This window comes from Sander lucioperca, chromosome 16 (assembly GCF_008315115.2).
Source record: "Sander lucioperca isolate FBNREF2018 chromosome 16, SLUC_FBN_1.2, whole genome shotgun sequence".
Lineage (NCBI taxonomy): Eukaryota > Metazoa > Chordata > Actinopteri > Perciformes > Percidae > Sander > Sander lucioperca.
The window spans coordinates 29,317,125-29,332,124 of record NC_050188.1 but is presented as its reverse complement, the minus strand read 5'-3'; the positions used below and the strand labels follow the sequence as shown (position 1 = coordinate 29,332,124).

At 40.6% G+C, this 15,000-nt stretch overlaps 1 protein-coding gene across 1 annotated transcript in view; it reads left to right on the top strand.

Annotated features, from left to right (window-relative positions):
* The first annotated feature begins 781 nt into the window (after positions 1 to 781).
* The window catches only part of top2b (DNA topoisomerase II beta), a 39,639-nt gene continuing 25,420 nt past the window's right edge, over positions 782 to 15,000 (top strand). Inside the window, exons 1-9 of the mRNA XM_031278539.2 lie at positions 782 to 898; positions 1,142 to 1,256; positions 3,286 to 3,407; positions 4,291 to 4,439; positions 5,008 to 5,239; positions 10,145 to 10,279; positions 10,459 to 10,659; positions 11,261 to 11,456; positions 11,536 to 11,627. Coding sequence (XP_031134399.2) covers positions 857 to 898; positions 1,142 to 1,256; positions 3,286 to 3,407; positions 4,291 to 4,439; positions 5,008 to 5,239; positions 10,145 to 10,279; positions 10,459 to 10,659; positions 11,261 to 11,456; positions 11,536 to 11,627 — 1,284 coding nt within the window. The 5' untranslated portion in view covers positions 782 to 856. The remainder of the gene's footprint in view (positions 899 to 1,141; positions 1,257 to 3,285; positions 3,408 to 4,290; positions 4,440 to 5,007; positions 5,240 to 10,144; positions 10,280 to 10,458; positions 10,660 to 11,260; positions 11,457 to 11,535; positions 11,628 to 15,000) is intronic.

The following is a 15,000-nucleotide window of genomic DNA, read 5'->3' as shown; positions in this document are numbered from 1 at the left end:
AATGCGTGTGTCTTACGGCCAATGCGTGAGAGTTGGCAGCCCTGTGAGTACAGCGTCAAAAATGTTATAAAACCAAATCAGCTCCCCTCTGACATTATTACTACGGACCTGGAAAACCTGTGATGTTAGAGACTAGTTTTCCAGTCATGGAAACACATGGAAATTGATTAAAATGACAAGATATCTTGGAAATAATCTGTTGTCCTGGAAAATTTGAATTGTATTTTAGTCCTTCACTCTCCTACATAAACCTAGATACGTATTTAGTTAAACGGAACAGAACGGAAAAAATCCTGCCTTTTCATTTCGGCTCCCATGTCAGTCAAAGGAACCGTTCACACCAGATGCAGAGCAGAACGGACTTGAGGCGATCTTTTTGTCATTGAGTCTATTTTTTCTGGAGTCACGAGCAGAATTCTCAGAGAATTCCAGTGGAAGTTAGCTAGTTGATGGGTTTCCATTGGGTTTGTTGGGGCAATATTGAACCTGAGATTTGGTAGTAAAACAATCCTCCCTAGATACCTTTTCAACCAAAAAATGCTTTTCATTTAACAGAAAAGGTTCTCAAATGGTAAATATTTTCTAAACACATGTGACCGCATAAAAAACATGCCTTAATAAAATAGTTTAAAATTGGCTAAATTATTATTTATATCGGAAACTGTATATATAAGAATAGAAGTGTACAATAGAGCGAGTAGTTGGTACTTTGATACTCTGCGCTTTAAACACATTATGGTCCATACCAAAGAAATACCAAAAGTAATGTAGTTAAGGGAGGCTGAGCTGCTGTGTTTTGCTCCAGGCCTTCAGTAAGAAGAAGACCGATGACAGGAAGGAGTGGCTGACTAACTTCATGGAAGACAGACGCCAGAGGAGGATGCACGGCCTGCCGGAGGTGGGTGGGTGGGTGGGTGGGTGGGTGTGTGTGTGTGTGTGTGTGTGTGTGTGTGTGTGTGTGTGTGTGTGTGTTACAAACTCTGATTAGGTGGAATTGAATCAGCTATGTGATTTTTCTCAAATATCAGTTTGAAATGTCCCAAAACGCAATGATTGTAAAACTTTCAGATGGCTACTTTCTGTGCTCAAACTAATCTTTAAGTATGTGTATTGATGTTATTTTTAATTGGTGTTTTCTCAGCAATACCTGTATGGAACTAACGCCAGGCACCTCTCCTACAATGACTTCATTAACAAAGAGCTGATTCTGTTTTCCAACTCTGACAACGAGAGATCCATTCCATCCTTGGTTGACGGTTTGTATATATTCACCTCATCACTGTGAACCATTTGGTGTGCTACTTTGTTATAGGGATTCTCCCTTTCCTTAAGCCATAGTAAAAGAATCATTAACACAAAAAGTCAATCTTTTGTAAAACTATTATGGTTAATACCACCACTATTTGTTCGGTCTTTGGAAGAATGGTGATGTATTGATGATGGGTAGGCCTGTAACAATTATTACATAATTGCCTAATTGTCAATTTTTTTTTACATAATTGGTTTTTTTGTTTAACTGCAATTAACTGCTAACATTAGCTAAGGTCTTAAGGCGTATGACTGGTAGTTGTTGATTTTGTAAGTGATTATTGTCAGACTATTTATTTTTATTGTTAGTTGGTGGCACTTGACTCTATACACTCATAGCAACAGAAATAACAAGGGGGGATACAGGTAGAAATTAAAGCTGCAAGCAGCGTTTGACGGGCCCTCACTCCTCTGCGCGCATCGGGGTTACTGGCGGACACTGCTGCTTGCGACCGTGCATTTGCACGGCACTCAGACACCGCAAATTGTCACCAATGAAAAGGGAACTCCCTGCTGAGTTCAATGATACCTCACACAAGACTCTTGGAGCTGTGGAAGGGAGGCATGGCTAAAGCATAGGGGGCGGGCCAAACCATGACCAATGAAGAAGGAACTCTCTGCTGAGTTCAAAGACACCTCACACAAGACTCTACCTTAAACGGTTAAAATGTTATGAAAGGGGGCATGGTCTGAGTAAGTGGGCGTGGTTAAAGTATAGGGGGCGCCTCAGTATCACATGTAGACCACACATAAGTTTCATGTAAATCGGATGATGTTTGTCATAGAAGGCTGATTTTCCTGCCAGCGGGGGGCGCTATGACCAAAAGTCAATTTTGGCCTACAGATGGCCTCAGGCCTGGACTCTTGTTAATCATGAGAAATTTCGGCCAAATTGGATAATGTACGCTAAAGTTACAACAACTTCTTCGTTCATCGATGAATGCTCAAAATGGCCGCCACGCCCACACCGTTGGACGAAAAGTTTTGCTTTTAATAACTTTTCATCTTTAATGTCTTTAGATGACACAGACCGAATTTGAAGTCGATCTGATGAAATCTCTAGGAGGAGTTCGTTAAAGTATAGCACCTTGACTTTTAGGCCTACTTCCTGTTGCCATTAGGGGGCGCTATGACTTTGAGCCAATATCGACCTGTAGATGTCGTCAGAGTTGGACTCTTATGAATCCTGAAAAATTCGAGCCAATTGGACAATGTACACTCAAGTTACAACCACTTTCTGTTTCGATGGCGAAACGCACAAAATGGCCGCCCTGCCACGGCCATGCCCTATGACGAAAAGTTTTTCTTTTAATAACTTTTCATCTTTAAGGTCTTGAGATGGCACAGACCAACTCGATCGGATGAAATCTCTAGGAGGAGTTCGTTAAAGTACAACGTGGAAATGGCCAAATGGCCTGTTTAGGGTATGGCTCCAATGAGCATTTTTGTACGTCGTGACATGCTACATAGGTGTACCAAGTTTCGTTAGTCTACGTTAAACGTACTGCAGGGGCTACATTTTTTTAACTTTGTAGGGGGCGCTAGCGCCTATTCCCAAAACCCTTAAAATACGTAGATTTTCACCAGGATTGATGCGACCACCAATTTTGGTGAGTTAAGGCCCTCAAAAAGGCAATTAATTTGCCGGAAGAAAGAAGGAATAATAATAAAAATTCCTTCAGTTTTAATAGGGCCTTCGCTGCTGTCGGCGCTCGGGCCCTAAAAATGTTTTATGATAATAAAGAGGCGTGGTTTACTTCATCGGTTGTGTATTTGTGTTATTACATTATCTGGGTCACATAATACTGATGTAACCAAAAGATGCATCCTTGGATTCATTCAAAACGTTTAACTTGTTTAAAAAAGTAATACATGAATGAATATATTGTTAAACGCAATTATTTCTGAGATAATTAATTGTACAGCAACATTTGGAATTGTTCCAGCTCTAATGATGGGATGTGTTTGCTGTTCCAGGTTTAAAGCCGGGGCAGAGGAAGGTGCTGTTCACCTGCATGAAAAGGAACGACAAGAGGGAAGTGAAAGTAGCGCAGCTGGCCGGTTCAGTGGCAGAGATGTCTGCCTACCATCATGGAGAGGTACAGCCAACTCAATGTCTTCCAGACACGCCCCACCATCTATTAATGAGTGAGAGTCAATATAACAGTGGGGAAGATGAATGGTTAGCCAGCTAGCTGGAGATTTCTAAAAATCTCATTATAATGTAAAATAATGAATCTTGAAGTGAGTTAACACTTGCTGTTGTTTTTCATTCTCTGCCATGTTTGCTTTGTTACAGACATTTCATACTGACAACAATGTTAGCTGTATATGAGGTAGTTTGGGGTTGGCATATTAATTAGAGATGATCCGATACTATTTATCGCTTACCGAATTCGATACCTGAACTGACGTATCTGCCGATACCAAGAACCGATCCACTACCAGTGTGTCATATATTTAATTATGTTTTAACAGCTATATACTACTATCACTGTGTGGATGTGATATGATTTGCTATCATTGTTGTTGCTCAGGTTAAACATTTTGTGAAACATGAACAAACACAAACAATAAACGGCTTAGAACTTTATTTTATTATCCAGTTTGACAGTCAGTCATAACGGGAAAAGAAGATAAATAAATTACTTTAGATTTTCTCCGGGTATAAATTACGTGGCATCAGATCGATGCATAAACTCCAGTACTTTCCGAGACCGACACCATTATTTTAGGCAGTATCGGAGGCTTTTCTGATGCTGGTATCGGAACATCTCTAATATTAAAATAGTAATGTGTGTTTATGCATTTTATGTCCTCAAACTTCGGCCAATCGGAAGAAATGACTGAATCTTAAACTTTTTTACTTTATCTACTTTTGTGAGCTAGTGTGTAGAGGTATTGCAGAGATTCTCTATTCTAGCCACTATTACTGACACCCCCCCCCACCCCCCCACCCCCATTTCCCATTTGTCCTTGTAGCAAGCTCTCATGATGACCATAGTGAACTTGGCCCAGAACTTTGTGGGCAGTAACAACGTGAACCTCCTGCAGCCACTGGGTCAGTTTGGTACTCGCATCAACGGAGGCAAAGATGCTGCCAGCCCTCGTTACATCTTCACCATGCTCAGGTAAAGCAACAATGAACAAAATAGTTGGATTCTCTTCATGATACCATGACATCCATGTCCTTGATGGTTGACATCTTTTTTTATGTCACATTTAGGCCTGTAACAATTAAATAATTGTGTAATCGCAATTTTTTTTAACATAATTGCCATTTCGGTATGATTATTGATGGTAATTGTCAGTTTTATGTTAATTTAAGAAAATAATTCTGTGTTTTATGATAAAGAGGCGTGTATTACTTCATAGGCTGTGTACTTTTGTTATTTGTATTACATTATCTTATTATTACAGTGATGTAACCAAAAGATGTATCCTGGGATTCATTTAATTTGTTTGCAAAAGTAACACATAAATATTTTTTAAATTGGACTGAAAGACAATTATATTTAGTTAGTCGCAATTATTTCTGAGACAATTAATTAGTACAGTACAATTTGGAATTGTTACAGCTCTAGTCACGTTGTAGTATTTGGACAGAATCTGTTTTTGTCTGAAACCTTTTATATAAACTCCAAAGTCAAGATTATTTCAAATATGCAAGTCTGATAACGGCACTCTTATTTCCCACAGTCCCCTTGCCAAGCTGTTGTTCCCATCGGGGGATTCCAACCTGCTCAAGTTCCTGTACGATGACAACCAGAAGGTGGAGCCCGAGTGGTACATTCCCATCATTCCACTGGTGCTAGTGAATGGCGCTGAGGGCATCGGAACAGGCTGGGCGTGTAAGATCCCCAACTACGACCCCCGAGAGATCGTCAACAACATCAACCGCATGCTCAACCACCAGGACCCCCTGCCAATGGTAAGCAGACTCGTCAATCAATCAATCAATCAATCAAGCAGAGCAGAAAAGCAGAAAATGTTAATCTGTCCCAATTTGACTTCTGTTGTTCACACTTAAAGCAACTGGATTGATGGTCCCGGATTTCTGATTGACCATGGGTGTGGTTGTGTGATTTGATGATATGTCAACCCCGTCACATTGACCTATTTACACTTTATACTGAGGTGGCTTTTGTCGTCATTATCTCTGGTTGTGTTAGACCATTGAGGGAAATGTTGCAAACCTATGAGCAGAACTGCTTTATATCAAATACTGGATTGCTATATGTTAAAGCTATAGTGCATACTTTCTGTCTCCCCCGTGAGGAATTCTAAGTAATGAAAAGAAGAGGTAATTATCTTTACTCGAGTTTCTGCGCAGGAAAGTCACTGGACGCCACAAACTTCTGAACATAGCCATACTGAGAAACACAGAGAGAGTTGTGTGGAGCTGATAGTCTTAATTAGCTTTGTAGCAACTCATTTGGCAATGGCTTGCAGTGTTGGGCAAGTTACTTCCAAAATGTAATACATTATAGATTACTAGTTACTGTCATTTGAGAGTAATTAGTTATATTACAATATTACTGTCTCTGAATTGTAATGCGTTACACTACTTTTGCATTACTTTTGAGTTACTTTCACCAAAATAACAGGGGAAGTTTGATTTGGCAGCTAGCTTGTGAATTTCACCACCGGATCAATAAAGTCTCCTCTTTATCCACTTTAATACATCATAGATTATTCATATTTTGTATAATTAATATAAATATGCAAAGTAACTAAAGCTATACAAAATAGATAAGTAAAACGTATAATAGGCAAGTAGGAGAAAATGAAAATACTCAATTAAAAGTACGGCATTGTTGTAAAATGTTTGTTTATAGCACTTCAATAAGAAATTCATGTTGTTTAGGTTAAAACACTCAACACACAAGGAAATGTTCAATTATAGTGTAATTAAACTATTAACATTATTTACAGTACTTGATTTACAGCTGATTTGTGAAAAGGTAGCCTACACAACCTTATTTAGCAGTAATTTAGTATTACTGCGAACCGTCACAGGAAGTGCTTTTATTTTGAAGTAGGCTAGACGGAAGTTGTCTGTTGTGTAGCCTACTCTTGCTAGCTTACTGAGATGCAACATGTCCGTCAGGCTCAAGTTGTTCACTTTCTTGTTTGTAAAACTGCAACATATTGAACAGTAAAAGACAAGCGTTTTTGGTCGTCATTCGAAGCCATTCCACTACAGGCATAGTTACTCTCCATGGCTGATAAAAATGCAATGATATTTACGTGTAGCAAGCCTCAACATTAATTCCCGACATGTTTATATCTGTCAGCCGCTGACGTACCGTCACCTGTTGGGACATACATGCTGTCCGTACCGTCTCTGGTTCTGACCACGGGAACAGAAACAAGACAGCTCACTTCAACGCAGCGTAATAACTCCTGAAAATAATATCCATCTCGCAAATGTATTTGTCTCTGCAGTCATCTCAACCATCGAATACAGCGACAGGAAAATAATACGGCTTTTTTTTTTTTCCTGTGAAGAAATGTGTTGGTGAATTACAGCAAAAAGGAATACATTACTGTTAGGGGTGCACAATATATCGACTCAATATCGTTATCGCGATATCACGTTGCGCGATATTACACCGAAAGTCTCGCGATAATTACGCGATATTTTGTTTGCGTTGCATCCTGCCCGACATGTACATATTGAGTTTCTCCTCTTGTTACGTCTATACTCTTTGATGCACCTCTCGAAAAATACACATCACTTGGTAGCGTTGTATTTCCCCCGACTCATTTCCTGGTTCTCCTTCTCCATAAACAACATGAAATCAAGGAGAGGGTTAACTTTTCCTGCTACAGATTTTCCACCGTGGTCAGAAAGAACAGAGGAGACACTTACAGTGAGGAAAATAAGTATTTGAACACCCTGCTATTTTGCAAGTTCTCCCACTTAGAAATCATGGAGGGGTCTGAAATTGTCATCGTATGTGCATGTCCACTGTGAGAGACATAATCTAAAAAAAAAAATCCAGAAATCACTATATACTATATTTATTTGTATGATACAGCTGCAAATAGGTATTTGAACACCTGTCTATCAGCTAGAATTCTGACCCTCAAAGACCTTAGTCTGCCTTTAAAATGTCCACCTCCACTCCATTTATTATCCTAAATTAGATGCACCTGTTTGAGGTCGTTAGCTGCATAAAGACACCTGTCCACCCCATACAATCAGTAAGAATCCAGCTACTAACATGGCCAAGACCAAAGAGCTGTCCAAAGACACTAGAGACAAAATTGTACACCTCCACAAGGCTGGAAAGGGCTACGGGGAAATTGCCAAGCAGCTTGGTGAAAAAAGGTCCACTGTTGGAGCAATCATTAGAAAATGGAAGAAGCTAAACATGACTGTCAATCTCCCTCGGACTGGGGCTCCATGCAAGATCTCACCTCGTGGGGTCTCAATGATCCTAAGAAAGGTGAGAAATCAGCCCAGAACTACACGGGAGGAGCTGGTCAATGACCTGAAAAGAGCTGGGACCACCGTTTCCAAGGTTACTGTTGGTAATACACTAAGACGTCATGGTTTGAAATCGTGCATGGCACGGAAGGTTCCCCTGCTTAAACCAGCACATGTCAAGGCCCGTCTTAAGTTTGCCAATGACCATTTGGATGATCCAGAGGAGTCATGGGAGAAAGTCATGTGGTCAGATGAGACCAAAATAGAACTTTTTGGTCATAATTCCACTAACCGTGTTTGGAGGAAGAAGAATGATGAGTACCATCCCAAGAACACCATCCCTACTGTGAAGCATGGGGGTGGTAGCATCATGCTTTGGGGGTGTTTTTCTGCACATGGGACAGGGCGACTGCACTGTATTAAGGAGAGGATGACCGGGGCCATGTATTGCGAGATTTTGGGGAACAACTTCCTTCCCTCAGTTAGAGCATTGAAGATGGGTCGAGGCTGGGTCTTCCAACATGACAATGACCCGAAGCACACAGCCAGGATAACCAAGGAGCGGCTCTGTAAGAAGCATATCAAGGTTCTGGCGTGGCCTAGCCAGTCTCCAGACCTAAACCCAATAGAGAATCTTTGGAGGGAGCTCAAACTCCTCAAACGACAGCCCAGAAACCTGACTGATCTAGAGAAGATCTGTGTGGAGGAGTGGGCCAAAATCCCTCCTGCAGTGTGTGCAAACCTGGTGAAAAACTACAGGAAACGTTTGACCTCTGTAATTGCAAACAAAGGCTACTGTACCAAATATTAATATTGATTTTCTCAGGTGTTCAAATACTTATTTGCAGCTGTATCATACAAATAAATAGTTAAAAAATCATACATTGTGATTTCTGGATTTTTTTTAGATTATGTCTCTCACAGTGGACATGCACCTACGATGACAATTTCAGACCCCTCCATGATTTCTAAGTGGGAGAACTTGCAAAATAGCAGGGTGTTCAAATACTTATTTTCCTCACTGTAAGTTTCTCTCACTAACACTACGGTCACTACTCGCTCCGAAGAAAATCGCCGTCACTCTCTCACCTTTTCTTCGCTCTACCACACACACCCACACACACCCACATGCTTCTCCGGTGCTACCTTAAACCACGTCTTAAAAGTTACTTCAGAGGTATTGTTAAGTCACAAGAACGATGTTTTTGGATTTAAAAGTATTTATTTCTCGATAAAAGTAACACTATATATGAGATTAAATGCCAAACATGTCCTGAAGCGTTGTCCGCCATCTTGAATTATTTTCTTCGACGTGAGCTGCCCTCACGCTGCCTTCACTCTGATTGGCAGTCGCTCGTGGCCAAACGGCCACTCCCATTGAAAATGAATGGTAGCTGTCTCTTGTAGCTAATGTGACTGTAGGGTAATGCCTCCTCCTCGGTAGCTTGGAAATACTTTGGTTTTAAGCCAACAGATGTGCATTGCATTGTTTTTTATACTGTAGTCGTGTATATACAACCAGTACAACATGTCCTGTTCTATAGACATGCTCTTTATTTATTTATTTTATACTGTCCAAGCAGTAAAACATGTCCTGTTCTGTAGACACATATTGGACCAGTCCAATATGACTGTCAGTTGAAATAAACCTTGCGTTGTAAGAAAACTTTTATTTGTTATAAATCTATTTTGATGCGTTTTCCCATAACTTTGGTAATTTTACATATGTTTAAAAATATCGAAATTAATATCGATATCGCAATATTCATTATCGATATCGCAATATCACATTTTTTCAATATCGTGCACCCCTAATTACTGTAATTGCGTTACTTTTGTAACGCGTTACTCCCAACACTGATGGCTTGAATGTAACGGACATTCATTAATATAAAAAAGTTAGGCACTAAAGCTTTAATGTAATGGCATAACTTAATTGATTGTTCCACAACTTTGTCACAAACCTCACATCAAACAATGTAATGAAAAATAGCCAATTAGGAGACGGTTTAAGTGACATAACAAGACCAGGAAACCCATTTTTTCCCTTTCACAAAGCCATCATCAGCCAATGAACCAGCCAACACTGGAGGTTGTTTACAGCCAACACAAGTATAATGAAGTGATCTCACATTTCAGATCTTTGGGGCTAGGAAACTTGTGCATTGAATGTGAATCATTTTACTCATGTTCTCCTTGAAATAAAACCTGTAAAAAATTGTGAGTCTGAATGTACTGCTGTTAAAACACATTGTTGATCAGTTGTGCTACCCAGATTTCTCATGGACCTCCATGGCTTGTTGCTTGTAGTGGGATGCAGCCAAGAGACTACATCTTTTAGATGAAAAATGAGACCATTCTCTCAGTATATCTCTCTGTGTATTGTCTGTCCCCAAACAGCTTCCCAGCTACAAAAACTTCAAAGGAGTGATCCATGAACTGGGTCAGAACCAGTACCTGGTCAGTGGAGAGGTGTCTGTCATCGACAGAAACACCATCGAGATCACAGAGCTTCCTGTTCGGACATGGACACAGGTACTGTTCATCTTCTTTTCTCTATAATATCTTATATTGTTTTTATTACCTTAGATATAACTTAACTGGTGTCCATATGAAGAACTGCAATATATAATAACAGTAATAGGATACAACAAATACAATAAGATGTATGGTAAATCTTAACTGTGTTTTTTTTTTTCCCGTGTTGTGTGCAGGCGTATAAGGAGTCTGTGCTAGAGCCCATGCTGCAGGGCAGTGACAAAACACCTGCTCTCATCAATGATTATAAGGAATACCACACAGATACCACGGTCAAGTTTGTGGTTCGCATGTCTGAGGAGAAACTTGCCCATGCCGAGTCAGTTGGTCTTCACAAAGTCTTCAAGCTGCAGTCCAGCCTTACCTGCAACTCCATGGTAAACTGTGATTTCAGCTCAACCTAAAGTCTAATATAAATCATGAACAGTGTCTTCTGTCTTGAAATATGGATGGCTTGGCCTCACTGGTTTGTCCATTTCTTAAAAAAAAACAAACATGTTTACTACATTTTCTTTCAGTTGTCAATGGTGTGTCATTAACTGATTTCTTTTTTGTGATTAACCTATTTATTTATTTATTTATTTTTACAAAATACAAAACATACAACATCGCAACATGAACAAATATCCCCCCCCCTTGCGTCATCAACACCCACCCAGACAAAAATCAAGAAAAGATGACACAGTAACTACAATATTCCAGACCATTCAACAAAATAGATAATAAACCATAAACCAAATAACCATATGTATCTGACAACACCATAAGCCCATCATACATATCTATCCCTCGCACAAAGCTTCTTAGGAGCCCTCCAGAAAGTTCAGGTACTTTCCCAATATTCTAGTATATAGTACATCCAATCTGGCAAACTGTTTGTGTGACACTTTTCCAAACGCCGCCACCCTAACCATCTCACAGGCCCATTACTGGATTGACGGCACCCATTATCTGATTTTTAAACCACTTAATCCTCAGGTGCTGTTTGACCACATGGGCTGTATGAAGAGGTATGATTCTGTCCAAGACATCCTCCGGGAGTTCTTTGAGCTCCGCCTGCACTACTACAAACTGAGGAAGGACTGGTTACTGGGCAGCCTGGGGGCTGAGGCCGCTAAACTGTCCAACCAAGCTCGCTTTGTGTTGGAGAAGATCGAAGGAAAAATTACGATCGGTAAGAACACCGGCAATCAGATTCCTATGTAACAGTGAGTTGTTGAATATGTTCTAACCCATACTTTGTATCATAACAGAGAACAAATCCAAGCGTGAATTGATCCGCATGCTGGTCCAGAAAGGCTATGAGTCTGATCCTGTGGCTGCCTGGTCCAAGTCTCAGGAAAAGGTACCGTTACAGCGGCTTTCAATGTACACCTACATCTACCTCTGCACATACAATACTGTTCACACAGCAACAATATGACCAAAAGTAAAAATACATTAGGACCTATAACTAGAGCTGTTCCAATACCATCTGTCCCTGACTGTTTCCAATACCTGAACTTGCATATCAGCCAATACGGAGTACCGATGTGATACCAGTGCATTAAAATATGTATATTTAGGGCTCGAGTGCCGACAGCGGCGAAGGCCCTATTGAAACTAAAGGAATTATTATTATTCCTTCTTTTCTGCAAATGAATCGCCTTTTTGAGGGGCTTAACATACTCAAAAACTCACCAAAACTGGCGGTCGCATCAAGTCTGGTGAAAATTTACGTATTTTAAGGGTTTCGGGAATAGGCGCACAAAAATGGCTCGCTAGCGCCCCCTACAAAACTTGAAAAAAAACTTGGTACACATATAAAGCATGTCAAGACGTACAAAAAACATAATTGGAGCCATACCCTAAACCCAACAGGAAGTCCGCCATTTTGAATTGTAAGTTTGAAATTAGTGTGATTTTGGCCATTTCCACATGCGTACTTTAACGAATTTCTCCTAGAGATTTCATCCAATCAGATGAAAAGTTATTAAAAGAAAAACTTTTCGTCATAGGGCCTGGCCGTGGCCGGGCGGCCATTTTGTGCGTTTCGCCATCAAAACAGGAAGTGGGTGTAACTTGAGTGTACATTGTCCAATTGGCTCGAAACTTTTCAGGATTCATAAGTGTCCAACCCTGACAACATTTACAGGCCGATATTGGCTCAAAGTCATAGCGCCCCCTAGTGGCAACAGGAAGTAGGCCTAAAAGTCAAGGTGCTATACTTTAACGAACTCCTCCTAGAGATTTCATCAGATGGACTTCAAATTCGGTCTGTGTCATCTAAAGACCTTAACGATGAAAAGTTATTAAAAGCAAAAGTTATCGTCCAACGGTGTGGGCGTGGTGTGGCGGCCATTTTGAGCATGACCGGGGCCATGTATTGCGAGATTTTGGGGAACAACTTCCTTCCCTCAGAGCATTGAAGATGGGTCGAGGCTGGGTCTTCCAACATGACAATGACCCGAAGCACACAGCCAGGATAACCAAGGAGCGGCTCTGTAAGAAGCATATCAAGGTTCTGGCGTGGCCTAGCCAGTCTCCAGACCTAAACCCAATAGAGAATCTTTGGAGGGAGCTCAAACTCCTCAAACGACAGCCCAGAAACCTGACTGATCTAGAGAAGATCTGTGTGGAGGAGTGGGCCAAAATCCCTCCTGCAGTGTGTGCAAACCTGGTGAAAAACTACAGGAAACGTTTGACCTCTGTAATTGCAAACAAAGGCTACTGTACCAAATATTAATATTGATTTTCTCAGGTGTTCAAATACTTATTTGCAGCTGTATCATACAAATAAATAGTTAAAAAATCATACATTGTGATTTCTGGATTTTTTTTAGATTATGTCTCTCACAGTGGACATGCACCTACGATGACAATTTCAGACCCCTCCATGATTTCTAAGTGGGAGAACTTGCAAAATAGCAGGGTGTTCAAATACTTATTTTCCTCACTGTAAGTTTCTCTCACTAACACTACGGTCACTACTCGCTCCGAAGAAAATCGCCGTCACTCTCTCACCTTTTCATAAGTGTCCAACCCTGACAACATTTACAGGCCGATATTGGCTCAAAGTCATAGCGCCCCCTAGTGGCAACAGGAAGTAGGCCTAAAAGTCAAGGTGCTATACTTTAACGAACTCCTCCTATAGATTTCATCAGATGGACTTCAAATTCGGTCTGTGTCATCTAAAGACCTTAACGATGAAAAGTTATTAAAAGCAAAAGTTATCGTCCAACGGTGTGGGCGTGGTGTGGCGGCCATTTTGAGCATTTATCAATGAACGAAGAAGTTGTTGTAACTTTAGTGTACATTGTCCAATTTGGCCGAAATTTCCCACAATCAACAAGAGTCCAGGCCTGAGGACATCTACAGGCCAATATTAACTTTTGGTCATAGCGCCCCCCGCTGGCAACAGGAAATCAGCCTTATATGACAAACATCATCCGATTTACATGAAACTTATAATGTGTGGTCTACATGTAATACTGAGCCGCCCCCTATACTTTAACCACGCCCACTTAATCAGACCACGCCCCCTGTCATAACATTTTAACCGTTTAAGGTAGAGTCTTGTGTGAGGTGTCATTGAACTCAGCAGAGAGTTCCTTCTTCACCGGTGATGGTTTGACCCGCCCCCTTTGGTTTAGACATGCCCCTTTTTATAACTAATGACCCGTTTGATGTACGCTATTGTGTGAGGTATCATTGAACTCTGCAGAGAGTTCCGTTTTCATTGGTCATGGTTTGGCCCGACCCCTTTGGTCTAGCCACACCCCCTTTCACAGCTAATGAACTGTACGACGTAGACCCTTGTGTGAGGTATCATTGAACTCAGCAGAGAGTTCCCTTTTCATTGGTGACGATTTGCAGTGTCTGAGTGCCTTGCAAATGCACGGTCGCAAGGACAGGCATCCGCCAATAACCCCGACGCGCGCAGAGGAGCGAGGGCCCGTCCAACGCTGCTTGCAGCTTTAATTATTATTATGTTTTAACAGCTGTATACTGCAAGACCCTGTATGGATGTGATATGATTGATATCATTGTTGTATGGCCTGGCTAAGGGAAACCTTTGTAAAACAAGAACAAACACATACAGAGAATGAATGCAGTAGAACATTCCTTTTATTATCTATTTGACAGTCATAACAGAATTTTCTTTGTAACTAAATTACATTGTATCAGATCGGTGCATAGGCTCGGGTACTCAACGATGCATTTTAGGCTGCACACCTAAGTCTGCACCAAGGTTACTATAGTTTCAAATGTTCAATTAGTTTTTGTTTTATTTTAGTTTTGACTTTTGCATTTCATTTTAGTTTAGTTTCAGTTTTTCAGAAATATTTAGTTTTTATACCTTTAGCTTTAGTTTGTTTTTGTTAGGCTCGAATAAAGTCTTAGGCCGGCTACACACTGCCTGCGTGGCGTGAGCATGGCGTTTCTGTTGCGTGTCAGCTGCGTGGATTTCTTGGTGATGTCTTACACACCAGAAACGTGTCTGACGCAGTGCTGCTGCTGCTAGCCTTGTCTGTACACATGTATGTTTCCCATTGATAAAATGAAATGCCATGTTAAACATAAATATAGACTGATTTGATTACAGCAAAGACAACGTCCGGCAGTATTGACGGCAAAATAGGTGGCAGAATATTTAGTTCTGTATTGACATATTGACAGGTGCAATATTAGAAAATCGATTTTTTTTTTTTAATTACATTTATATCTGCATTTATATC